The sequence below is a fragment of the Lutzomyia longipalpis genome, chromosome 4, assembly GCF_024334085.1.
Source record: "Lutzomyia longipalpis isolate SR_M1_2022 chromosome 4, ASM2433408v1".
Lineage (NCBI taxonomy): Eukaryota > Metazoa > Arthropoda > Insecta > Diptera > Psychodidae > Lutzomyia > Lutzomyia longipalpis.
The window spans coordinates 23392631-23417254 of NC_074710.1; the positions used below are offsets into that span (position 1 = coordinate 23392631).

General features: G+C 35.5%; 9 protein-coding genes across 13 annotated transcripts in view; 5 read left to right on the forward strand and 4 right to left on the reverse strand.

The window, feature by feature from the left end:
* Positions 1 to 24624, forward strand: part of LOC129795035 (probable asparagine--tRNA ligase, mitochondrial) — a 1173171-nt gene that overhangs the window by 298080 nt on the left and 850467 nt on the right. The gene's annotated exons all lie outside the window — the stretch shown is intronic.
* The window catches only part of LOC129794972 (mucin-2-like), an 826140-nt gene that overhangs the window by 86107 nt on the left and 715409 nt on the right, over positions 1 to 24624 (reverse strand). The window lies entirely within an intron of this gene.
* The window catches only part of LOC129795002 (sodium-dependent nutrient amino acid transporter 1-like), an 899230-nt gene that overhangs the window by 24139 nt on the left and 850467 nt on the right, over positions 1 to 24624 (forward strand). The gene's annotated exons all lie outside the window — the stretch shown is intronic.
* Positions 659 to 3273, forward strand: LOC129795102 (putative uncharacterized protein DDB_G0294196). 2 transcript variants are annotated; one of them, XM_055836139.1, is made up of 3 exons: positions 659 to 930; positions 990 to 1220; positions 1279 to 3273. In XM_055836139.1, exon 3 carries the CDS (start codon positions 1570 to 1572, stop codon positions 2062 to 2064), a length of 495 nt encoding a protein of 164 aa, XP_055692114.1. In that variant the 5' UTR covers positions 659 to 930; positions 990 to 1220; positions 1279 to 1569; the 3' UTR covers positions 2065 to 3273. The 2 variants fall into 2 exon arrangements, 1 of the variants encoding a protein (XP_055692114.1); XR_008751099.1 differs by lacking the exons at positions 659 to 930; positions 990 to 1220 and having other exon boundaries at positions 1239 to 2945; positions 3018 to 3273.
* Positions 2376 to 14432, forward strand: LOC129795258 (uncharacterized). The gene is made up of 2 exons (XM_055836343.1): positions 2376 to 2823; positions 14275 to 14432. Exons 1-2 carry the CDS (start codon positions 2376 to 2378, stop codon positions 14430 to 14432), a joined length of 606 nt encoding a protein of 201 aa, XP_055692318.1.
* LOC129795053 (uncharacterized) lies at positions 9699 to 17533 on the forward strand. Of its 3 annotated transcripts, XM_055836080.1 has the most exons (4): positions 9699 to 10148; positions 14275 to 15575; positions 16070 to 16147; positions 17128 to 17241. In XM_055836080.1, exons 2-3 carry the CDS (start codon positions 14625 to 14627, stop codon positions 16139 to 16141), a joined length of 1023 nt encoding a protein of 340 aa, XP_055692055.1. In that variant the 5' UTR covers positions 9699 to 10148; positions 14275 to 14624; the 3' UTR covers positions 16142 to 16147; positions 17128 to 17241. The 3 variants fall into 3 exon arrangements, with proteins under 3 accessions (XP_055692055.1, XP_055692054.1, XP_055692053.1); XM_055836079.1 differs by having other exon boundaries at positions 16070 to 17533; XM_055836078.1 differs by lacking the exon at positions 16070 to 16147 and having other exon boundaries at positions 9704 to 10148; positions 17128 to 17533.
* Positions 19481 to 20355, reverse strand: LOC129795110 (protein transport protein Sec61 subunit beta). Its single transcript, XM_055836151.1, has 3 exons — positions 20225 to 20355; positions 19937 to 20142; positions 19481 to 19857 (listed from the first exon to the last, which is right to left on the reverse strand). The coding sequence occupies exons 1-3, from the start codon at positions 20225 to 20227 to the stop codon at positions 19770 to 19772; spliced, it is 297 nt and encodes a 98-aa protein (XP_055692126.1). The 5' UTR covers positions 20228 to 20355; the 3' UTR covers positions 19481 to 19769.
* Positions 20781 to 22431, reverse strand: LOC129795080 (juvenile hormone acid O-methyltransferase-like). Of its 2 annotated transcripts, none has more exons than XM_055836114.1 (3): positions 22306 to 22431; positions 21555 to 22159; positions 20781 to 21495 (listed from the first exon to the last, which is right to left on the reverse strand). In XM_055836114.1, exons 1-3 carry the CDS (start codon positions 22359 to 22361, stop codon positions 21314 to 21316), a joined length of 843 nt encoding a protein of 280 aa, XP_055692089.1. In that variant the 5' UTR covers positions 22362 to 22431; the 3' UTR covers positions 20781 to 21313. The 2 variants fall into 2 exon arrangements, with proteins under 2 accessions (XP_055692089.1, XP_055692090.1); XM_055836115.1 differs by lacking the exon at positions 22306 to 22431 and adding an exon at positions 22199 to 22283 and having other exon boundaries at positions 21555 to 22142.
* Positions 23151 to 24480, reverse strand: LOC129795078 (juvenile hormone acid O-methyltransferase-like). Its single transcript, XM_055836112.1, has 3 exons — positions 24194 to 24480; positions 23519 to 24123; positions 23151 to 23448 (listed from the first exon to the last, which is right to left on the reverse strand). Exons 1-3 carry the CDS (start codon positions 24247 to 24249, stop codon positions 23261 to 23263), a joined length of 849 nt encoding a protein of 282 aa, XP_055692087.1. The 5' UTR covers positions 24250 to 24480; the 3' UTR covers positions 23151 to 23260.

The following is a 24624-nucleotide window of genomic DNA, read 5'->3' on the forward strand; positions in this document are numbered from 1 at the left end:
AAGCTAATAAAAGGGCATGAAAGTCACGTTTTGTGGAGGAGCGCGGAGCCCCAATACACCACACTCACGTTTATTTGTGGAAGAATAAACGGTTTTGAAAGCACAAAGAACCTTTTTCCGTGTCCTAATTAATTTTTTTTCCACCATAAGAGGTTCTTGAATTGCATGCTAAAGAGGGATATTGGCTGCTTTGATATTTTATTACAAGGTTCATTTGACAAAAGACAATTTTCTGGTAGATTTTCAAAATGGCGGATATCTGTTATTTTTAATACTGCGTTTTTAGCTCTATATTTAGTTCGAAACGCCGCATGTTAAAACAAATTGAGAAAAACTAAATAACGAACCGTAACACAAAGAGTTTGAAGTCAAATTTCAAAATGGCGTAAAAACAATATGGATGCCGTGAGCGTTGTTTTAGCGCGTCTCAATTTAAATCTGCCTGACTTAATTCACCCCATCCAACCGTATAGATGAGCTAATTGCTTTGAATATTAGTTAATAAAATATTTGGCTTGCACGGAGGTTTCATGCTGTGTCTCATCGCTAATAAACATCTCTTTTTTTTTTGCTGTGAGAATCTCTCGTATTTTGGGAGTGAGATCGTAAATTTTTGCCTTCAACTCACATTTTCATTTTTCTTTTTTACAGGCCATGTACACGGTCCCTTTTTCAATGAAGCCAAAGAAATTTTGTACCGAACTTTTGTTCAAAAATCATCCCCAGTGATTGAGGCGCCACTCGTGGCGGGCATGGCAACTTCTTTGATATTTTCTCTCGAACTCCTTGTCTTGTTTGCGTCTTTCGGGAATTTAAAGGAATTTTCAATAAAAAAGTCATGGAGAAGGATCTCTTGGGATACGAGGAACTGTTTGTGAAGCTAATGAAGAAGGGTGGAGCATTTACACAGAATGATATCAGAGAAATTAGGTGAGTTTGATCATATTCTTTGAAGGAATTTGAGGATTCGCTAATTGAAAATTTTCCAGATCAATTCCTTGTGATGTCCTGGTGGAATTGTTCCAGACAATGCAGGATAAAAATCACTTCCGGCACAAAAATTTCAATAGCCAGATGGATTTTCTGGCAATCATGTATGAATCTTTTGTGGGATTGATTGCAGAGACACGGAAGATTAAGAAGAAGCAAAAGCAGCAGAAGAGGAAGAAATTTCTAAGGGAGCATCCGGATTTGTATGAGAGATGAAAGATGGGATTTTTGTGAGTAAAATTTATTCATTTTTAGATTTTATTTGTTGAGCTGTGAGCTTCTTTTCAGTGGGAGACATTGCCAATGCAACTCCGGAGCAGATGCAGCTAATGTGGGTGGAGGGATTGAGGCTTGGTATCAATATGCCGGATACCTCGTCATTGGAGGAACCCAGACACGAAGGAACACCACAGCTTGATGAGTTCTTTGGGGAAGGAGCACCCAATAAGCTAGTGGAAGGAAGTTCTTCCGGTAACTTTGAACCCAGATTTTCTTCCACTCCCCAGAGCACAGAGATTTCAAACTCTTGGGACGAATTTGGACATAATTTCTGAGGAGTGTGAGATACCTCCACAGCCAATGGCGCACTCTGTGGATGCTCTTCATCCAGATCCAATACCCCAAGTGGATGCTACTCCACGTCTTTCTCAGTATTTGTCAAATGTTTCTCATCCGGAGGGGATTCACAGGACACAGGGACGAGTGATTGAATTCAATGAACCTTCCTCTATTCCACAACCGCATACACTCTCTCAAGAATTGCTTCAGGAGGTGCCAAAAGAGCCACTTCAGCCGATACCACCATTAAATATTCCTCCTGAACCACATGCAGAGCTCCCTGGTGCAGAAGCTCTAGAACAGCAACAACAGCCTCCAGTTCCGGAAGCTGCAGAAGTTCAACTTGTTCCTGAAGCTGAGCATCAGGACGTGCTTGTTGAGCAGCAGAAACAAATTGTTGAGCAGCAGCACCAGATTGTTGAACAGCAGAACCAGATTGATGAGCAGCAGCCAGACTTTATACGCTTGAGGAATGAAGCCATTCAGCGACATATTTCAACTTCTGCTTCACAATAACACCCATTAGAAAGCGTCGTGTTCATCGTCCTCTTGAGTGCTGGGATCTACGTGACGAGGCACCGCAAGTGGTGACAGAAGCAATGATGAGGAGGTTCCTCCGGCACACTCTGCACTTCCCGAAACCTCATATCTACACTTGTGAGAATGTTCCCTCAGACAGTTCATCGAATCAACCTCGTCAAATGAGCCATCAGAGCTCCTCCAGCATTCATCCAAATGTCTCTACATCTAAAGAGCAAGTGTCTCTGCAATTGCCATCGATTGGGGAGTTGCCCTCTGAATTGTTGGAGCCTTAGAAAGATGTTTCAATGATTCCGGAAATTCCGCCTGTGCCGGATGTTCCAATCTTGCCGGAAGTTCATCCACCTGTCCCAATTCTGCCAGATCACGAGCAATTGATTCCCATTGTACCAGATGTTCAGCAAACGATTCCAGTTGTTCCAGATCAGGAGCAACCAATCCCCCCAATGATTGCAGAAATTCAGCAACCTTTGCCAAATGCCCCACTTCAAGCTCAATCTGCTCCCCAGCCAATGGACATTGATCAGCAGCGTCTTTCTGTTCAGCATATTCAACAAATTACTCCTCAAACTCCGCAAGAAGTTCCAATCCAACCAGCTATTGTTGAAGCAATACAACCAGATGTTTCTGCCATTCAGAATCTTCCGGAAGCTGCACAAATTCCACCAGAACAAAAAAAATCATTCCACGTGAGCAAATTCCTGTTGCAACACTTGCAGTACTCACAGATTCCCAGTTGGAGAGGATAAAGAAAATCCTGAGGCTTCTGTATGCTAGGCGCGTGATGTCCATGATGGACTTGAAAGATGAATTTCCAGAGAAAATTGAAATGGTCGGAATATTTCGGCTGCTTTTGGGTAAGAAAATTATTAAAAATTCCTTCTTGAGAAATTTTTAATTTTTTTTTAAATAATTTTGTAAATTTTCAGAGTTTAATGGAATTCTCTGGACAATGGTCAGTAATGATATCAATGAACTGGTAGCACGGAAGATTAAGAAGTAAAATGAATTGTTAAAAAAAAGTAATGTGAGAGTTAAGAATTTATGATTAAAAATCGAATATTGAAAAAAAAATGTAATTTTTTCCGGAATTTAGTTTAATTAATAATTTTAAATTTTGTAATTTTAATGGTTGAATGAAGCGCGCATAATTTTATTAAATTCATGTGAAACATTTTAAAAGTTTCTGAGGTTGTTTTTGTAAAAGAGTTTTCTCTATTTTTGTTATTTTGGTTTTAATCAAATCACTCACTCAAAATGACAAAAATACAAAACAAAAAACATAGGTTAGGTTTTGGAGAAAGAGAAAGAAAAATATTTTTTCAGTGCCAATCAATAGATGGCAGTATTGTTCAAAAAGACGAAAAAATGCAAATTCTTTTCTTTTTTTAATAAAATTAATATTTTTCAATATTTAGAAGACTGATCACACGCTCATATTCTGTCATTCGAAAGGGAATTAGATGTAGAATTTAATGGTACAAAGGGTTTTAAGATTGATACTATAGTTTAAAAAGCGCAGACCAAAATTCATTTCATGCTACAGAATTCCATACAAAAACTGAGTCGTGTACATGGCCTTTTTTACAACGAGGAAGTTAATTGTTTGTTTTGCAAAAATTCGTACTGAGCTTATTTTTAAAAGAAAATAATTTTCTTTTAAAATAATAATGGGATGAAATCACACAGTTGATGAGCCAGTTAGGCCTGGTTGGGTGGTGAAGCTTAAGAGTTTGAATTGGCAAGGATGTCTCAAGGAGGAAATCCTGGAAAAGTCCTCGCGTTGGCAATTTTCCCCTCATTTTGTCTCTGTAGGGGAGAGGTGGGAGGAAAATGACGCAGAAAAGCGTCGCAGTTGGGATTGCGGGGAAATTGGGAGCTTTCGGTTTTGTCGCAGAGAGAGAGTTCAAAAGGCCGAGTCGGAAAATTCACCATCCAGTTTTTCCACAACCTCGGCATACGCCATTTGGCGTCGTGCTCCTTATCCATTTGACATTCTGTCCACCTTTTGAAAGAAAGAAAGGAAGAAATAAAAAAGCCCATTTTCAAGTGAATAAAGACAAAGAAAAACCATCGGATTTCATTTTCTTCGGTGGGAAAGAATCAATTCTCACCGTTTGAGCTAAAACAACGTCATTTTGTAAGGGGGTGGGTGCTTTTAATTGCAGCACAAAGACACTGCAGACGACGCAAAAAAGGGCTGACGGGACCATGATGATACCCTCAGACTATATTCTTCTTTTATTTTATTATTCTGGTTCCTGTAATTGGTATCAGTGTACCAAAGTGAAAAAGTAAATTAAATCCCCCAAAAAGTCCACCAGCAGCAACGTAGAAAACCATCCAGGAGGTAAATAAATCTCTCAAACTATATATAAAACATACATAACGTCTGGCCAATAAAAAAATGGGATAGGGGTAAAAAAAAATCAATTTTCCCTGCACTAAATAAATAATTTATTTAGTACAGAGAGAAAACCGTTGGAAGACACGCCAAAGAAAGGCGGGAAAAGAAAGGAAAAAAATGAATAAGCAATTCTTGGAAAAAAATTATATTTTATTGTAGCTATCAAAGTAATTGCGTCAGTTTTCCATCGAAGCCAAATATTGATTTTCTTTCACTTGAAATAACATGAAAAACGACAAAAAAGGAGACGTTTGAAAAATCGATTGCGCCTCTACAACAAACTCCTCTATGCTAAAGGGGTTGGCTCAAGTTTTACTGCATTGTGCTATCTATCAAACCAATATATAGATGTAGGTAATATATGTATGTAGATGTAGATTTCTTTATACATAGAATAATTTTATTGATTTTCTTCTAATTATCATACAAATAGAGATAATAGGTGATTGACCCTATACCTTTGATCGTTACTTTTTAAATATTAAGTTAATCTAATGTTTGATTTTTTCCAATACATATGCTTAAGATTCTTATAAATTCCCTTTTGTGGTTTTTAGAGCTTTTCTTGAGAGCCCAACATGACTAATTTAACCACAATCTTATTGGCTTTATTACCAACGGACTTTTCTTCTTTTCCATAAAGGACTTTATGCACAATAGATGAGTAGTGGTGAGTGGGGCAAAAATACTCACTTAAAGGTTTAGAAAAAAGCTTAAAACCTTTTATTCTGCAAAGAAATAAAGGAACATTTATAGCCTTACAACTCTTTCTCAGATCATTTTGTTTTATTCAGCCAGGAAATATGATATTTTGAGCTTTTTCTAAACATGTAAGTGACTCTTTTTGCCCCACGCTCCACTAAAGGTTCTGAATTTGAAACAATTTAATTCAGATTTGTCCAGAAATTTATTGTTTTAATAAGTTAATAATTTAAAATTCTAAAAATTGTCCAGAACTTAACACTTGGAGGACAAAATTGGTATTCGCTGCCAATTATTTATCTTCATAAATCTACTACATCTATGTAGAAGTGATTTCAAATACAGGAAGTTTGTCAAAAGAAAATCTGGAAAAGCTTTACAATAGAAAATTAAGCTCAAAGCTTCAGGTTAGATATATGTACGTGTCCTCCAAGTGTTAAATAGTTTAAAACTTTTGTTTTTTAATTTTTACATTTTTATACATATTTAAAAATCAATATTAAAAAATCTTCTTTGCATAAAGGATTGCGCCAATAGTTAATATTTAAAGAATTTAACCTCAATTCGGTCAAAAATATTTGAAATCATCGTAAAGTCATGCATAAAAGTCAATTTTTAACCGAAATTCTTGAAATTTAGCGTAAATTGAACAGAAAAAGTGACCAAAAATAACCCTAAATACCTGAGGAAGAAGGTAAACGTATCCGAAATGTCGTATTATTTAACAAAGAGGGTTTTCAAAGTTAAAATCCTGTGTTTTACTCCCACAACATCAAAAATTGATCGAATTCCAACATTTATTTTCTAACGTTTGACATTTTTCTCTTCTAAAGTTTAATGTTTATTCGAACCTTTGACGTTTTGAAGGAAAATAGGGGGTGGGGGGGTGCATTTTTCACAAATTACAATAATAACATGCATCTCAATCGACTAAAGTTACCCATTTGATCTAAAGAGAATTTCTTGACACAGATAAAATAAATACAAACTTCACCCCAGTCTTCCCTAAATATTGTTAAGATCGTTTTGAAAATAATATTCCTATCAAGGAGTGAGTAGGGCTCTATTGAAAATCAGAATTAGTGAGAATTTTCATGATAGGAGCAGGTGGGGGTTGGCAAAATTCTTGCTGAATGGCCTGAATGGTTTCTAGCAAACCTTTTGGGGACGTCAGAGGAGGGAAATTTTGACGTCATTTATTATATCTTGTTATTGCTAAGGGCCAGTAATGATGGGGCCCCAATGTCGTGGGATGAGTTTGATGAGGATTTCATGTGGCCTCCAGTGAGTCATTGAAAATATAACGTAGCACGTTTAGCAACCACCCGGCGCCTCCACCCCTCACCATGTCTTTTTGTAAATATAACATCCATTATTTCACAATATTGCGCAGTGGAAGTCATCAAAATAAATATTTTGTCTCTTTTCGCGACTATTTAATTATTATCGTTATCACCATATTCAAAGATTGAGCTTCAGCACGAAAGTCTTCTTCACACAATTTATTTTTATGGCAAAACTCCTTTTTGGCAAGCATCAACTATTTTTCATTCAAAAGCCCATCTTTTTTTTTCACGATTATTTCCCTTCTTCTGCTTTTTATTTTGCGACGTTGGCACAAATGCAAGATTGCACTATTTCTCTATATACATAATCCAAAAAGGCAAAAAGTTCACGTCGCAGCTATTTTCGTTTCTTTCTTTTATGTTACATTTACGAAGAATTGTACATAAATCATATAAATATGTGTACCCTGTGTAACATATGTGGAATGCTAAATGTACATAACACGTGACACGTATTAGATAAAACTCCTTTTCATTGTCTTGAGTACAAAAGTAGAACATTTTTGCTTTTGCTTTTCTTATAAAACACCCACACAATTGCTCTAATTTTCTCGAGCGTTATTAAGGTTGATAAGTATTAATATATATAGGTACATATGTGGGTATGTATTTTACATATTTAGCATGATTGTTGGAATAATCGGAGTAATCCATAAAGACGTCCCAAAATTCGAAAAAATATACCAAAAGACGTAATAAAAATTCTTTATTACCCACATTAAGAATCGATAAAACATACGAGAATTGTTTTCCTACGCGACGTCGAAACATCGTGTAAGTAGCGTAGAAAAATTCAACCCGGCTGGTCAGATTTTATATAGTTTTGTGTTTATTTAGCAATCTGACACGTATTGTTTTCAATTGAATCTAATTATAAAACATATTTGAAGCCTTAATTGTTCTTTGGAAGCTTGGAAGCTTTCGACAATGTAACTCATTTTTTGCCAGCCGGGTTACAATTAAATAGCTTTTATGACACCTTTTTATACATCTCAGGTAGTAACTGTTTATGGATTAATCAAAACGTAACAATAGGTGGTCTGATGTATGTTAATTGGACCAATATAGCGGATTTTATTTCGAAAAACTTTATTTCCGTTTGCATTAATTACCTTTAATTGAATATATATTCAATTTAATACGTTTGACCCGGCAGGTAAAATGTGGATAGTTTTTGCCATGATTTTAAGGGAAAAATCATTCTTTTGAAAAGAAAAGTTCTTCCAACGCAATAAAGTAATATGAATGCTTCATGGACAGCCGGGTAATATTTTACATAAAAAATTACAATTTATTACACTCATAACAAAACCAAATTTTTGAGTACTATTTTGGCATGAAAGATTTTAAGAAAAATGAGCTTTTCTCCAACACGAAAATGACGGAGAAAAAAGGATTTACCAAAGTACTTAGCAAATAAACCTAAATTGTAAACATGATTGCGAATAATGAGAATATAATGCAAACATCTGCCATGTCTCGCCTTATCACGGGGTCGTTAGCAACACAAATCACGAAGAAATTTGCAAAAACGCCATCAGGCGATGAACACGGTGTGAAATCAAGGAAAATCGCTGATAAAGAGTATGAAGGAATTTTCTTTTGCCACATATAATAGATAGTTGTTATCACGGAGAATTTTTGCGTGGTGGAGTAAATAAATTTTTCTGCGCACCAAAGTGATTATTTTGTGTTGAAAATTTTTGCTACAGTACACACAAAAAAAAATGTTTCTTAAAAAAAAACACGTGTGTTTTGTAATCTCCCTAATCTCTTGAAGGTTTCTCGCAAAATTTCCATTATCTCTTAGCCACATATTTTTTCCGCAGATATAGAGTGCAATGTTCAATCTTTTCCTGACGCCTCAAGATGATTGAGTTGAAATTTTTGACGAAACTTAATATTTATCGCAATTTTTCAATTAATTTTTTTTTAGGAATCTATTACATTTTAAGTGTTTATTTTAGATGTTTTAAAAGTCAAAAAATAAATAAAATTTATTTAAAATAAAATTGTTGTTCGGTCTAATTTTAAACAAAAGGAGCTTATTCATTTTGAAGCATTCACAATCGAATGAAATGTTAAAGAAAAATTGTTAGGTAAGGATAGAGCTTCCAGCATAGCATACAAAAGGTCAGTAGTTTATACAGTTCTATTCATAAATAGGCCCTCACGTTCTCATAGTCCGATAGCCCCCTATTAATTCTCGGTTAAGGTTTAAACTTCTTCTCAAAGTATCATTATTATTACTTTTTAAAAGGTAATTTATTTGTAATAATCTTTCATTGATAACAAAGACATTTGAGCGTCTTTGTTCTCTCGTGGAACAGATCAATGGGCTTCGCGGGAATTGAATGATAACACCACTGCGAGTTCACCTTGAATAAGCCCCAGAGTAAATTGTTATGAAATAATTATTAAGACATATATGGAGTAAAATATGTTGTCTAATCTATATACACGTTTTTCGTTGTAAAAGTTGCTCTCATTTGACTTTAAAATGATATATTAAATTCAAATTGAAAAAAAAATTGCTCAATGATGACTAAAGTACACAATAAATCAGACTTTGACGCATTTACATTGGCTCTTTGTAGTGTTTACGGTATGATTAGTTTTGAGCGGATGTTATAGATAATAATATATATGTATATTTTTTATTATGTATTTCTATGTAACACTTCATAAAAGAGGGGCGATCTCTCTACCTGTAAGAGCCCTCTTTAGTGGTTGTGAGGGAAGATCAACACAGACACCTGTTGCTGTCCATTTTCCTTCTACAAAAAAAATCCGAGACTTTTGTGCATCGAACGGCGTCACAACAGAGAAGGTCAAGAGGTCAAATTCCACATAGGAGCATCTCAAGGGATCTTGGGACCCTAAGTCCCGACCCTACTTATCAGTACCCTGTGGAGGGGGCAACATTGGCACACATACAGGCGTCATAAGTTTTTTTTTTGGAATTTCCACAAGAGCTCTCAAGACAACTTTTTCAGCTAGCACGAGGTGCGCAGGCAGCTCTCAGCTGAGAGCTATTTTGCGATTGTGTGAGCAGTGTGCTAGGTGGGGGGATCCTACGTCCATCTATATACAAAGCTCGTGGTAATTAGTTAATGTGACTGTGTGCGCTGGGAGGCGAGTGCCGTGATCTATAAATTCAACCAAGTGATTCAGTTGCCTCAGTCAGTTCGACTGGGAACCTTCTAGCGTTCAAATCAGCTACTTGCGTGGCTTGCAGACAACAAAGGTGGCATTAAACTCGGTGGCTCCTCAGTGAGGACATTTTAAGACATTTTTCGTTTCATCTCTAGAGCAAACAAAAAAAACAACCAAGCAGTGCTATATACAAACTCTTATATACATATTAAGGACTCTTTCAGTGAAGACCAAGACATCTTCACATTTTCATCCCAAATTCCATTTTTTTGGGTGACTTAAAGTAAAAAGGAAAAGAAAAATCATCAAGAGGATCTACTGAAAGGAGCAAAAGACAAAAGAACAGCGACTTTCCCTTTTTGAGTTTATTTTTTTATTTTGTGTTTTTCTTTCGCGGGTGAAGACGGAGAAAACAACAATTTCAGCTTCTGGCTTTGATCATTGTATGGGTAAGTTTAATTTATTTTTTTCTTAATAATTGTTAACTTATCTCTAACCCCCTCCCCCCTCTTCTTCCTGTACAGTACACAAAGAAAATGTAAAAGCATAAATCTAACGGTACAAATCATATGATTTTTGCCACCAATCACCCAACATACTGGAATTTCTAGTAATCTCCATGTATTACATATAAATTTATCTCTCTCTCTCTCTACAACATAAACATTTTGTGATAGTAGAAAACATTTTATTTATGAGCGGAAGAACAGATGGAATGGAGAGGCAATTGATATGGTTTTGTTTATTCCTCCAGACCAATAGAAATAATAATAAATTCGTGAAGGTTATTAGCATGCAATGTTTATTAGACGCATTTGCGACGCAATTTCCGGGATATTTTCATCTTTGATAGTTCATTCGCAGTACTACATAATTTTGGTATAAACAGCATAATAGAGGAGATAGGAGTACAAGCTGCTTATGCTGCTTGAAACATTTGATGGTAAAAATTATAAATCACGCCCCTATTGCAATTTGATCTGTGCCTTTTCTGCATGAAGCAAATGCATCACTGCTCTATTAATGAATGCATAAAATCTATGCTTAAAAATGAATTAAAAAAAAAACGATAAAATTGAATTTTGGGGAAATATTATTGTTATTTAATGAAGGATGAGAGCTTTAATATTTTCTTGTTATAGAATAAATTCTTGTGAGCGATAAAAATAAATGAACTCGTTACAGAGCTGTCACACTTAAGCTCCAAATGCTTGAGCATCATAACCTGTATATGAGTACGAGAGAGACAACCACGCTGTTTTTTTCTCGTTCATTCACTTGTAAAATCTTAAGCATGAAGTGCTTAGAGCTTAAGTGTAATAGTTACGAGTTAAAAGAAATAATGCTGAAGCACTGCAGCATATGCTTTTCAAAGAAATTCTTAAAAGATAAAACGTGGAACATTTCTTTGGTGTTTTCTTGTACTTGAGATTCCAATAGATAAAATATTCCAAATATCTTTGCATATAGGAAAATTCCTTTTTGATAATTTTCTTTAACGATCTTCCATATTAAAAACAGGAAATTTTCACATTAACCCTGTCTCCTGTATTTACTCTCTGTGTGCAGACAAGTAAATTAAAACAAAAAAAACGTGACACCATTCATAAACAGACAGTTTCCATTAAAAGTCCTTATCTTGGAACACAAAATATGTCCAAAATAAATAAATATAAAACTCGAGGATGTTTTGAGTAAACAGTTTTGCTTAAAATGATTTTTTTTGTTAGCAAAATACAACTCATTTAGAATGTTCTTGAGTATCAAATTTCTGTTTAATCTAAAAACATAAATTTAGTCCTCAGATTTTAAATGAAATGATGTTTTTGAATTCAAAAATTCAAAAAAATTCATTTAATAGAGATCTTTATCACAAAATGCAGGCAGCCATTTAATTACCTTCCAGTGAGAATCAGATTAATTCTTACAATTTAAAAATCATTCCAGTTGAGAATAGAATAAATATTAAATTAAATTCCAAATGAAATATCTAGAAATCCTTTTTTCACGTCATTTTTTTCCATTAAAAAGCATAAACCACGCCCATATCGAATCTTCCAGTTGACTTATGCATCAACTGCATCTATCATATGTTCTGCAGTCCTTATTCTTTACATATTTGTACATGAAGCTAATGCATCTATGCTTCATTGTTCCACCTGCCTAAATTTATGAATCACCCTCTGTTTAATGCATTTTCATTCTGTTCTATTTTCCCTCACATACGCATGGAAATGCAAATAAAAATGAATAAGAAGCATATCAATTTCCCAACACATCCATGCGCGCAAGCTCAAAGTGCTTGAGTTGTGTGGCCAGTTAAATGGTGAAAATGCCAAGTGGATTTCCTGTTGAGTAACCAACAGGGTGCTAAAACATTTTAGTCTGGATTTCAAAGAAAGACTATATGGCGTGTACATAGCAATTAGGCGGCATAATCAGCATGAGAGGAGGTCAAATCAATTGACACACTTTTCCAACACTTTTTTTGTACATTTTTTTGCCCACAAATTTCTCTTCATTTTCGCAATTTTAGCTACGCACATAACCCCCTCCTTCACATATTTTTCTTTCGTCTCTATTAGCGACATTTTCTATATTCATGTTAAATAATAGAGGAGATAATTAGAGTTTGCTACAAAGAGAATTCTTCATGCATTTTGTCGCGCATTTTCCTCGAGAATTTTTATTGTGAAAATTAAGTATATTGCGGCTGTTGCGCAGCAAATAACAAATTTACATTTTCAGCACAAATATAGAATGGAATTATTTAATTTTGTGTACACGCGTATTTTGAGAATTATGTTGCACATGTATTGAGGAGGGAAAGCCCAAAGCGTAAAGATTTCATTTCAATCTAATTGATATATAGGAATGATTCATTGGCATTCGAGGAATTTGTACCCAAACACGTGATGTTGTGCGTCATTTTGTAGCCCCTTTTTCGCATTCCTTCTACATGTTGTACTTATAAGAAAGTATGTAACTGTCTTTGCTATAGAACAGCATATTACACTTAGCAACAAAAAATAAATTTTAACCCTTTCGCGTCCATTGAGCAAAATACTGTTTTTATTAATTTAATTATTTTTTAAAATGAAAAAATGCAATTTCAAGCATGAAAATGAATAATTTTCACCTCTGAAACATCTTGAAAAAAACATCACATATGAGATTTACAAAATGAATAAACTCCTTTTCTGCACATTTCACTAATTTAACAAGAAAATTCAACAAAGCTCAAAATTAAATCACTGCGGAGGACAAATTGAATTATTTACCCCCAAAAGAGAGACAAAAATCCAGCCTAATTGTGTAATAAGTAGTTGTCTAGCAAAGTCTAAAGAAAATAACGTATATAAGAAGTAATTTTGCAGACTTTACTATTTCTCCAACGACTTTCAAATACATAAAAACACGTAAACTTTGTCTCAAAGTTGCATTAAAATACAACTAAAAGACGTAACATTAAATTAAACTTTCATGAACACTTGGGAAATTGTTGTCGTGCAAAATTCCAAAGAATGTGCTTATTCCACCGTAACTTTTCGCACATAAGAAAACTCTGAAAATAATGAGAAAATAGTTCAAGATGAAAATTAATTTTCAAAATCTGGAAATATATATCTTTAATAAAATAGCTTAATTAAATGTAAAATATGAGATGACTTTCCAAAACATTTTCCACGCATGGTAAGAAAATGAAAAATTCCCTCCAAATTGTTTCAAGGTGTCTGTGGGAAAAAATTACAAACTCATGCTTAGAATTATGGATTTAATGACTTCTCGTGAGGAATTAAAAATTCTTCGTAGCTCATTAATTCATATCCCTCGACAGGGACAAACTTTTTATTGGATTAAAAGTTTCTGCGAGGCAACAATTACATAGCAGCAACACTCTTCTATGTAAAACTTGCTTTGTAATGTATATTTTTGCATAAAAATTAAGTTTTTCTTGTAGTTGGTCAAGTGTTGAGAATTCACGTAGAGGTTTATTTTTTCAATTATTTTTTAAAACGGTTTTTTTGTAGCTTTAATGTTTTTGGTCACTTGCTATAAAATTGATGAACAACGTCCTCTTTTTATGGTAAACGCCAGTAGCGATGATTATTGAAATTTCAGTATTTTATAGCAAAAGCTTGAGTAAAGGCTAATTGTTAAAAATCAACAGCCTATTGCTATACAATGCTAAACTTCAAAACTTAGCCTGTTTGTCTATTTTATAGGAATTGTAGGAAAACTTTAGCATCTATTTGAATTGCTATAAAATTAACAAACAGCGCCATCATCCTCCTAATCCTTTTGCGGTGCATTTTAGAAGTTCTTTATTTTTTTTAGCAATTATAGATTATCCTTTGTAGATTTCCTACTTGAAGCTTTCACAAAGTTTAAATCTTTTAAATCACACAAATAAATCTTAACGACTGCAAGATTTACTTGAGTTTAAAGATGGCGACTGTAACGGCTAACCCATAAAATTTAAAAAGTGTACTGTGCAGGATTAACCTCAAAAACATACAAACCGACTAAATTAAAACTAAAAAACATAATAAAATGTAAAATTTCTTATTGTAGAGCGTGAAACCAAGGCTACAAAGAGAGGGGACGAGCCGGGCCTGACAAAGTTGCAGGATCGGAGTGAATTTGGACCTGATTGTCCCGTACCGAATGGCCGTCAAGATGGTGGCTATGTGCCAACGGTTGGCCGCTGGGGCTGCGAGTGGCCAAGTTGACTCGCCGAAGGGAGCCTTGGGTATGGACTCCCTGTCACCACCAGGTCGGTGGTGGGTTTACCCACTACACCTGGTGGAGTGACACAGGACGACCATCGTGAAACGAGCCGATGTATCGGCGATGATGGGGCGGCCGCAGAATTGGCTCTCGTGTCCTCGACACGCTGGGCTGCGTCCGATTCCTATCACTTGATGGCGTTCGATCAGCAAAATGGTGCATGGCCCATTCACCATCCGCTTCCGCTGCCCGCATGGTCTGACACCCCAAAGTTGCGACTTGTGGTGGACAAAGTGTGGCAGTATGAGGAGCTTGTGGCCATCACCGAGACTGTCTTGCAGCGTATGCTTGAGGAGACATTCTACGACACCGTGCACAACTTCTTGGATCTTCATGGGGCTTTTAGACGCTCCGGTGGGTCTGATCTACGGCTTTTCTTCCAACACTACACACCACCGGTCAATAGGCGTCATCACATGTGCGTGAGTCTCGCCATGGAGATTGTTGCGCGTCTGGCTGATGTTGTACCCGCACTAGCTGAGCACCTTTTCATCGTATCCTGCGAGGAAGCGGTGGAAGCAGCTGAGCCCTACATCGCCAACTGCCACAAGGGACGTCATCTAGATGTGGCTGCTCATTCGCTGGAGAAGGAACACGCTCTCATTGCTGTTCACATCAGCGTGGCAGGACGCGATGGGCTCATGATTCTCGATCCAGGCTATCACGTGGCACGAGCTGTTACGGTGATGAAGGACCTCTGCTACCCGCATACAGGCTGGTTCACTCAATCCGACGAACCACATTGCCGTCGTGAGTACTGCTACACCCTGAGTCCTCACAGTGGGAACTTTGTGGAGTGGTCGGAGAGAACAACACGCGGTACGGTGGTTGCGCATGAGTTGGCCCTCATCTACGTGGAACGACCCTATAGGACAGCCATTGATGTGACGGTGCGTAGGAATCTTGTCTACAACTTCCGCTCATTGCTAGCTAGAGACGCCAAGGGACGCGTCTGTGCAGGACTCTACTTTCCCGTTGTGCCCGGACCAGAGGCACAGCTCACGCTCTTCTATGATGGCGTCAACAATGCTAGCGTCAAGGTTAAGGTTAAATTCTCAACGTTCAACCGTCGTGACTCCATCAAAGTGAGTTTTTTTTAAAATTTTTCTTTCTAAACCCTTAAAAAAAACTTCCAAAATCCTTTAACTAAACATTGAAGATCAGGCAGGAGTACGTTATTTTGGGATAAGACCGAATCAACCTGATGTAGGGGCACCCCTTACACGCCAACGCGCCAGGAAGTTAAGGAAGTAACTTGACCTTGGACCTGGCGGTGGACCCTAATTTTTCATTATTATTTCTTTTAGCATAAAACTCAAACTACGGGTTGAAAAATTTTTAGTTCTTTAACTCATTTCTAATAATGGCGGATAATATGGAGTTTTGAGGTTATGTTAATGTTTGTTCTGAAAGGTTTGACTAAAATGCTTCTTTTTAATCTGTTTAAAGTAAATAAATTATTATCTAGAAGGAAATGAGTTAAAGACAAGATAAAATCCCGTAGTTTTGGTTTAAAACCCATTTATTTTAAATGCCATAAAATGAAAGAAAAAACTAAAATTCAAAATTTCTATTACAGATAGGGGGGAAGATGAAGATAGATGAAAATCTTTCAAATCTTCATCATAGCTTCATCTTTTCTAACCTATGAGAAATGGTAAAGTTTATTTTCTTAATTTTATATGCTTTTTAAAAGAATTTAATACTAATTGGTTTAATATGGTAAAAGTCCTACAGAAGAATACGAAATAATTATTATTGGAATATTAATTTAAGATTTTTTGCTCATTTTTCTAGAAATTTTTGGTTTGTTTTGGTATTGAAAAGCTTCTAAATCTTAATTTAAAAATTGTGAATAATTAAAACATAACCTAGAAAATTGCGCTGAAATTCTTTTGAAAGTGGTGGGTTTATTTTTACTTTAAATTGTTTGTGTTTGTCCTATTTTTCTTAAATAAATAAAAGTAGAAAAAGAAATATATGTAGGTTAGTATAGTAGGGATAAGGGTGGACCAAAAACAATGTAGTCTGTAGAAGGGTTATGAAGTAACCGAAAAGTCACAAGTAAGCCATGCAAACATTATTTTTCTGATATGTTTTTTTATATTTAGTTCTTTTAGCTTCTTTTCTAAGTCGTCAGTTAGGTGATTTATATATATTTAGGTTCCCAATTAAGAATCAGGGTGCATTAGGTTTAAAAATTGAGTTAAAACATTAAAATAAAGTAAAACTAACAAAATCCGTTTAAAAATTTAAAGATTTTTATTTTCTTTTTAAAAAAAATATTATCAAAACAGTTTAAAAATAAAAAAAATTATTTGAACATTTTTAAAATTCAACTGAAGATTCTGTTTTAATATAAATGGAAAACTTTGAAAAATATCTTATGTTAAGAACTCAGAACTCTTAGGTTAAGAACCAGGAGACAACAGAAAAGAAGCACCTTCTTCAGGGTCTGCAGTTGGTATGAAAAAAGAAATATTTTTAAGAACTATCAAGTAGATTTTAAAAATAATAATTCAACACAAAGGTTGATTTCGAATTCCTATTGCCAAATTGCTTGCTTCTTATGTTTAAAATTTCTCATAAAACCCTCATTAAATGTTTTCTTTTGTGTTTTTATTTGTCCACCAACAGCTCCCGGAAACCGTTGCAGGCCACGTAAAGAATTTGGCTAAGCAATTGCGTATGGAGTTTGAAGAATTACTGGAGCTACTTCAAGACCTTGCGGACGTTGCAGCTGATCAGGACTTTGTGCAACAAACACTGGCCATCAATGAAACCATAACGGAAATGTCAGCAGATAATTAAGACAGTTCTTGGTGGAAAATACAAAAAAAAAATCTTTTTTTTTCAGCATAAAAGCACTATTAGAACTATAATTCCTTAACCGTTTTAGTGCTTCCTACAATTTAAATACTCTTCAATTTAATCTTCAATTAAAAAAAAAGAATTAAAAGAAAACAATTCAACATTGTAATCAACACCTATATTATGCTTCTGATAAATACCTAATAAAAAACATCCCCTATGCTGAAAATTCTTATTGTCTTTTATTTTCTGTAAAGAATTTTATGGAATGTCTGGAGAGGCTTGAAATTGTGCTAAAAGAATTTATTTAACTGGAATTTGAATGTAGAACATTATTTTGTACTTAAATTGAAGTAGGCCATGGCGAAAAAGAGAGTTTGGCCGCCATTTTTTTTGGGAAAAATTCCAGGCAGAAGTTGTGAGGGAAAAATGGAAATATCATGAGAAAAAGAACCGGAAGTTGAGAAATTTGTATGAAAATTACGAGATGTATTCTTATAGATTATTTTTATTATTTAGAACAGAGAAAAGACGTTAAATTTCCATTGAAGATTAGCAAAAGGATCGCTCAGGTAATGTGAGGTTAGATGGACAATGAGTTAGGATATATTTTAGCAGGAAGTGAATAGAAATGTCCGGAAAAACAGCAAAACAAAGTAATATTGATGCAAAAGAGGAAATTGTGAAAAAAACAGTTTTTATTACATTTATTACTTTCTTAAGACTTCTGGAGTTGTATTCTCTAAGAGTGAAAAACTCTCGTGATAAACTCCCAAAGGATTTTGCAGGAAGAAAATTGAGGAAAACTTCACGTGAGCATGATCCTCTAAGAAAAATATTTTCCCGGTTTTCACGTGTCTTAAAGCGCTAAAGCCTTCAGGAGTTTATCACGGGACTTTTTCACTCTTAGAGAATTCATGTCCTGATTGACTCAAAGCTTCACCCAGGAGTCCAATGTCTATGGCCGAATGTTAACCATGAACGCAATAGTTATTCACCCCCTGATTTTTTTCTTTCAAGTTTAGACGTATTTTTGACTGAAATCAGTTTTTCGCATTTTCTGGCTCTCCTGTTGATTTTAGAGCAAATCTGAATGGATTTTTGGGTCATCCCGTACCCGCAGGTTTGTCGATGAGCCTGATCGATATGTACCAAAGGGAAGTTTCAAATACAAAAAATAAGAATTTTCAATTTTTTCCTTGAAGTTTAGACATAATTTTGACTGAAATCAGTTTTTCGCATTTTCTGGCTCTCCTGTTGATTTTAGAGCAAATCTGAATGGATTTTTGGGTCATCCCGTACCCGCAGGTTTGTCGATGAGCCTGATCGATATGTACCAAAGGGAAGTTTCAAATGCAAAAAATAAGAATTTTCAATTTTTAACTTGAAGTTTAGACATAATTTTGACTGAAATCAGTTTTTCGCATTTTCTGGCTCTCCTGTTGATTTTAGAGCAAATCTGAATGGATTTTTGGGTCATCCCGTACCCGCAGGTTTGTCGATGAGCCTGATCGATATGTACCAAAGGGAAGTTTCAAATACAAAAAATAAGAATTTTCAATTTTTTCCTTGAAGTTTAGACATAATTTTGACTGAAATCAGTTTTTCGCATTTTCTGGCTCTCCTGTTGATTTTAGAGCAAATCTGAATGGATTTTTGGGTCATCCCGTACCCGCAGGTTTGTCGATGAGCCTGATCGATATGTACCAAAGGGAAGTTTCAAATACAAAAAATAAGAATTTTCAATTTTTAACTTGAAGTTCAGACATAATTTTGACTGAAATCAGTTTTTCGCATTTTCTGGCTCTCCTGTTGATTTTAGAGCAAATCTGAATGGATTTTTCGGTCATCCCGTACCCGTAGGTTCGTCGATGAGCCTGATCGATATGTACCAAAGGGAAGTTTCAAATACAATAAATAAGAATTTTCAATATTTAACTTGAAGTTTAGACGTATTTTTGGAGGAAAAAATGATGTTCTATGTGATAAATAAAGTGCTTGATTCCAAGAAAGGCTTCCGAGTTACCATCCACACTTAAAAGAAACAAGAAAAAAATCGAAAAAAAACTTTGAGGGTATTCTCTTAGAGAATTTAACTTCAGTGAAGTTTTTCCTCCACAACACTCCCGGGAGTTTTTCCCTTTTAGTGTATTCAGCCCTATAAGACAATAAAAGTACATTTATATATATTCTTGACCATCCTTTTTGTGATCCGGATGGATTTTTTTTTATTATTTTTAATTTATATCTCTTTATAATCCCATGGAAAACGCAAAATCTGGAGATTAAGATGCCTCTGGCGATGATTAAAATGAGATGAATCCCTCATGCTCGATGAATTGGAAATGTTGGTACTTTTTGTTTTCTTTATTTTGTTGAGTCTCCGTAGCCACTGTTGATGTGGCAAAAAATGCCTTCTTCCTGTCTTTTACACATCTCTCTTCCTCCATAGTCCACCTTTCACTGATCTACGCCCGCGTGTACTTTCCCCAAATGTGCAACATGAATACCGAAGCAATGAACAGGAGGGACATTACAAGAACCGGGACAGGGCCACTGCAAAGATGCATAAAAATAAATTATAAAGATTATCTGAAGAATAATCCTTTAACCAATTAGATTGGGATGAGCTTACACTTTGATTCCGGGAGAGTCATCCGTGTAGAAACGCCACATGCCACCACTTCCACCTCCGGGAGCACGAGTCCTGCCTGATGTGGAGGATGATGAGGTGGTCTTCCGCTGCTTCAGCCCTCCGCTTGTGGCACTCCTTGGAGCCGCGGAGGGTTTTGTTGGGGATCTACTTCCAGCCCCAACGGAAGTTGAACTCGCAGAAGCTGGCTGGAAGTTACAGGAAAAATTGAATTCAAATTATTTTTTTAACTCTTTACCACAAATTCTTAATCAAAAACATTCCACTCACCATTTTTCACTGCTCTATTGCACGAAAGTTTGAGGAAAAATGAGGAAAACACTTGCTGGAGAAAATGACCTGAACACACACCGGGATGATTTGGCTACACGTCGACACAACTTCTTCTTCTTCTTCTTTTTCTCATTGGAATCATAGGAGCCATGCGAGCTTTTGTACTGAACCGATATAATTTAAGGCGGCTGTTTGAAGTTCATTATTTTGAAGGTTTTTCCAGGCTTTTTTGGTATCTTCCTGGGTTTTTTTACACTTCCTGTTATGAAAAAGGCGGGAAAATGTAAGAAAACTATGAAAAACTGTAATGGTTTTTGTTATTTTAATTTTGGCGCTCTTTTTCAAAAGCAAGGAAGCAGATATGAAGCATGTTTCATTGATGCTTCACATATAAAAACTTATCCAAAGAAACCCAAGTTGAATTAACCCTTTAAGGACCGATTGATTGATTTTGAAAATATGGAATTTTGAATAGTTATTTTTTATTTATTGAATTAATAAAAATAAAAAAACACCTTTTACAAGTAGAAGAGGATTTTGGATAAAAAAAATCTTATAAGACTTTAATCTTTCTTTAATCGGATTTTGAAGGAAAATTGCTTTTCCAGGGCTCTTTACAGATCTTTCTGACCGTTTTTCTGGAACAACAAATTCTGTGTTTTTTTTTTTTTATGATTACAAAGTACATGGGTGAAATTCACCATTCAGACAGTCTTAAGATATCTTAAGATATCTTAAGAATTCTTAAGATTTCTTAAGTTTACTTAAGAAAAACTTGAGATTTATTAAGAAATTGAGATTTCTTAAGAAAAACTTGAGATTTCTTGAGAAAAACTTGAGATTTCTTAAGAAAAGTTAAGATTTCTTGAGTCAGACTGAATTTTAGGCTAAATATAATATTTTTTGATGATTTTTAACATTTCGATGAAGGTTAAAATTTTGAAGTTAGAAACCTCGATCTTCCAGAGTTAATCCATTAATTTAATGCCTTAAAAAATAAACTTTTCGTCTTCTAATAGAAAAGCTCACAAATCAAATTACAACGCATAAACAAAGTTTATTGGAATTTCCTGTTAAAATTAAGGCTTAAGGTCTTTTTGCGTAAACGGTTAATGTTTCATGGCGAGGCCTCAGGAGCGGCTTGCTTTCGTCTCTGCATCCTTCCACAACATTAAAGGATATTGCTGTCTTAATTTGATCTTCAAGAAGTTCCTCACGTTCCTTATTCGTCATACTGTTCGGAAAGTCCAACATTGTTTTGATATTCTCTGAAAATTAATTAAAATTAATGATTTTTACTTAAAAAAATGAAAACTATGAGTCTAACCTGTAAGTTTTTCAACATTTGGATATAAATGAAAGAAGTCTTCTTTCTTCACAAAAACATCCTTGAATCCGATTGATGTTAGAAGATTTGTGAGAGTTCTCTCAGGATCAGGATCTTCGCGATAAGGGAAGACATAGATTTCACGAAGATGCTTGAGTTGTTCCTTCCATTTGGGAGTTTCAGCAAGTTGAAAGAAAGTTTCGAAGATTATTCCAGTGGACAGAAACATGATGAAGCAATCGCCTCCGGGTGCGAGAAGATTGAAAACATTTTCAAAGGCCTTTCGTTGATCCGCCAAATACATGAAGCAAAGGGTTGAGAAGATCCTGTCAAATGAGCCGGTTAAGGACTCATTTAGATCTGCCTCGAAGTCCATCTCTAGAAATTCGATGTTTCTGAAACTTTTTAATTCATTTTGAGCTTCATTTAGCATCACTGTTGAAGCATCAACACAGACAAGCTTTGTGTAGTCTGGAGGTAGCATAGGGAGGATGACCCGCCGCACTATGTCACCAAGACCACAACCGATGTCCATAATGCGTTCACCTCCACGCCATTGAAGCTTATCAGCATGTTGTGTTAAAAGGGCTTGAATGGATTTGCATCTGAAATATTTTCTTCTTTATCTTTTGCAAATAAGTTACCTATTTCTTTTGAAAAACAAATAATTGCATCACGGTTTGATAAAACAGAATTTACAACTCAACTACGAAGAATATAACTGATAAACTGTCTCGATTTTGCAACAAACCTAAGTTCAAGCGATGTAGCATATAATTTGGGAGTATAGAGATTGAAATTTTTCATCTTGACGCTATTTTTTTCACAGCACGATCTTTATTCAGAGGAGATACTCACCAGACTAAATGTTATCATTGAACGTAGACTTGTTATTGTGAGAAGATGAAGACCCGTGCTGATAATAGACGTTGGTGTGAATGACTTTCTAAGATGAGGAGATACATAAATGTATCTCCTGACTTATAATCCAACAAATGTTAACCTGCTCATAGAGTGAGGAGCCTTCATGCTCGGCTTTCAGTTGCTATAAAATTGATAAACAGCGCCCTCATCTCTTGTAAACGCCTGTGGTGAGGAACATTAAAAGTTTCGCATTTTATAGTCATTAGAGGCTAATTTTAAATAGTCGGTTACTGTAATGACTGTCATCCTTTGGTAGCAGATACTTACCTCCTGGTTACAGACAAAAAAAAGTGCAAAAGAGTAAAAGAGGGTAAAGAGAGACAAACAGATGCTTAGAAAGAAAAAGAAGTAAGAACTGTCTGAGTAGGATTGCAGAGATCAGCTGCAGTGAGCGTAGAATCGAGATGAGTTCGAGAGTCGTAGACTAACCTTCGTCAAGCGTACTGAGGGCCAAGTCTACTCGGGGTCTTACCTATCCATGAAGAATGATAGGACTGGCAGAAAAACTTTCACCGCTGACAATTCCAAGCCTTTGCCCTGATCTGTGGTTCAGGAAACGCACTGTCAACGAAGCCTGTTATCTCAATCAGGATGTGTCGCCATGTGCCTTTCGATCTTCTTCCCGAGTCAGGGTCCCACAAAAATATTTCTTTTTTTTTATTAAAAAAAAACTTAATTTTTATGTTTTTTTTATTAAATCTTCATAAATTATTGAAATGCATTTTCGTTTTATTAACCAGATCCGGAAAAGAAATTAGTAAACATCCTTCGTGACTAGCCTGTTACAAGACTGGTTTCCTAGCCTTTATTGTAAGGGTCACATGACGTGCCTGTAGGATAGGCTTACTTTCATCGTAAGACTCCGCAACGACATTCATTGAGATTCCTAATTTAATTTGATCCTCAAATAGTTCCTCCCTCTCCTGCTGCGTCATCTTGTGTGGAAAATCAGGCATAACTAGGAGATTATCTAGATACATACAAAAGTAGATCCGTTAGGAAAAGTTTTGAATTCAAGTGGGCTCTATCTAATCTCTTACCTCGTAATCTGTCGGCATTTTCATAGAGACTAAAAGACTTATCTTTCTTCACGAAAACATCCGTGAATCCGACTGATCTTAGAAGACTTGTCAGAGTTTTCTCAGGATCAGGATCTTCACGATATGGGAAGACGTAGACATCTCGGACATGTTTTAAATGTTCCCTCCATTTGGGGGTTTCAGCAAGTTGAAAGAGCGTCTCGAAGATAATTCCCGAAGATAGGATAACAATGAAGCAATCACCTCCCGGTGCGAGAAGATCAAAAACATTTTGAAAAGTTTTCCGTTGATCTTTTAAGTACATCAAACAAAAGGTTGAGAATATCCTGTCAAATTGGCCTATGAGGGACTTTTCTAGGTCTGCTCCAATGTCCATCTTGATGAATTCGACCTTCTTCACGTCCTGCAATTGCTTTTCAGCTGCACTGAGCATAAGTGTTGAAGCATCAGCACAGGAAAGCTTCTTGTAGTCGGGAGAGAGCATTGGAAGGATAACATGGCGTGTAATGTCGGCAACACCACAACCAATATCCAGAACTCGCTCATCTCCACGCCATTGAAGTTTATCCGCGTTGTTTGTGAAAATTTTGTTCAAGACGTTGTATCTTGAAGAATAAAATTTGCGTTATTATTCTCATTCTATTCACAAAAAAGAAGTCTTGGCAGGAAATTCACCTCCAGTCCACAGATGCAGCATAAACTTCTGGTTTGTAATTGTTAAAATTCTTCATTTCTTAAATTGGACAGATCTTAGCACAAGGGCAGGAGCTTCTAAACTAAATTTTCACGACCCACAGGCAGGGTTATTAAAGCAATGTGATGGAGAGTTTTTTCTGAGATAAGATTACACGTCGAGATGATTAAACTTTTTACTTTAAAAATGAAAAAAACTGAACGTTGATTACACTCATGAAAAACACAAACTGAGCAAATTCTAATGGTCGCAATCTATTATCAAAGGTTTCCCAGCTTTTTGTTAATTCTTTTTTATTTAGAAAATCGTGAAGATGTTTTTATATTGTAAGACTCGGAAGACTAGAGTTAGGTCAGTTTGGAAAATTATTCTTTTTATCTGACTTCGAAGCTGTTACAATTAAATATGTATT

Bases quoted from the DNA above. Each gene is read 5' to 3' on its own strand.
- LOC129795102 (XM_055836139.1), top strand. From the start codon at position 1,570: ATGGCGCACTCTGTGGATGCTCTTCATCCAGATCCAATACCCCAAGTG.
- LOC129795258 (XM_055836343.1), top strand. From the start codon at position 2,376: ATGATTCCGGAAATTCCGCCTGTGCCGGATGTTCCAATCTTGCCGGAA. The intron at 2,824-14,274 runs GTTGGAGAGGAT...TTCTTATTGTAG, and splicing joins GCAGTACTCACAGATTCCCA to AGCGTGAAACCAAGGCTACA.
- LOC129795053 (XM_055836078.1), top strand. From the start codon at position 14,625: ATGGCGTTCGATCAGCAAAATGGTGCATGGCCCATTCACCATCCGCTT. The intron at 15,576-17,127 runs GTGAGTTTTTTT...GTCCACCAACAG, and splicing joins ACCGTCGTGACTCCATCAAA to CTCCCGGAAACCGTTGCAGG.
- LOC129795110 (XM_055836151.1), bottom strand. The intron at 19,858-19,936 runs GTAAGCTCATCC...GCATCTTTGCAG, and splicing joins GACTCTCCCGGAATCAAAGT to TGGCCCTGTCCCGGTTCTTG.
- LOC129795080 (XM_055836114.1), bottom strand. From the start codon at position 22,361: ATGAAAAATTTCAATCTCTATACTCCCAAATTATATGCTACATCGCTT. The intron at 22,160-22,305 runs GTTTGTTGCAAA...AAAATATTTCAG, and splicing joins GCTACATCGCTTGAACTTAG to ATGCAAATCCATTCAAGCCC. The intron at 21,496-21,554 runs GTTAGACTCATA...ATTAATTTTCAG, and splicing joins AAATGTTGAAAAACTTACAG to AGAATATCAAAACAATGTTG.
- LOC129795078 (XM_055836112.1), bottom strand. From the start codon at position 24,249: ATGAAGAATTTTAACAATTACAAACCAGAAGTTTATGCTGCATCTGTG. The intron at 24,124-24,193 runs GTGAATTTCCTG...TTATTCTTCAAG, and splicing joins GCTGCATCTGTGGACTGGAG to ATACAACGTCTTGAACAAAA. The intron at 23,449-23,518 runs GTAAGAGATTAG...GTATGTATCTAG, and splicing joins AAATGCCGACAGATTACGAG to ATAATCTCCTAGTTATGCCT.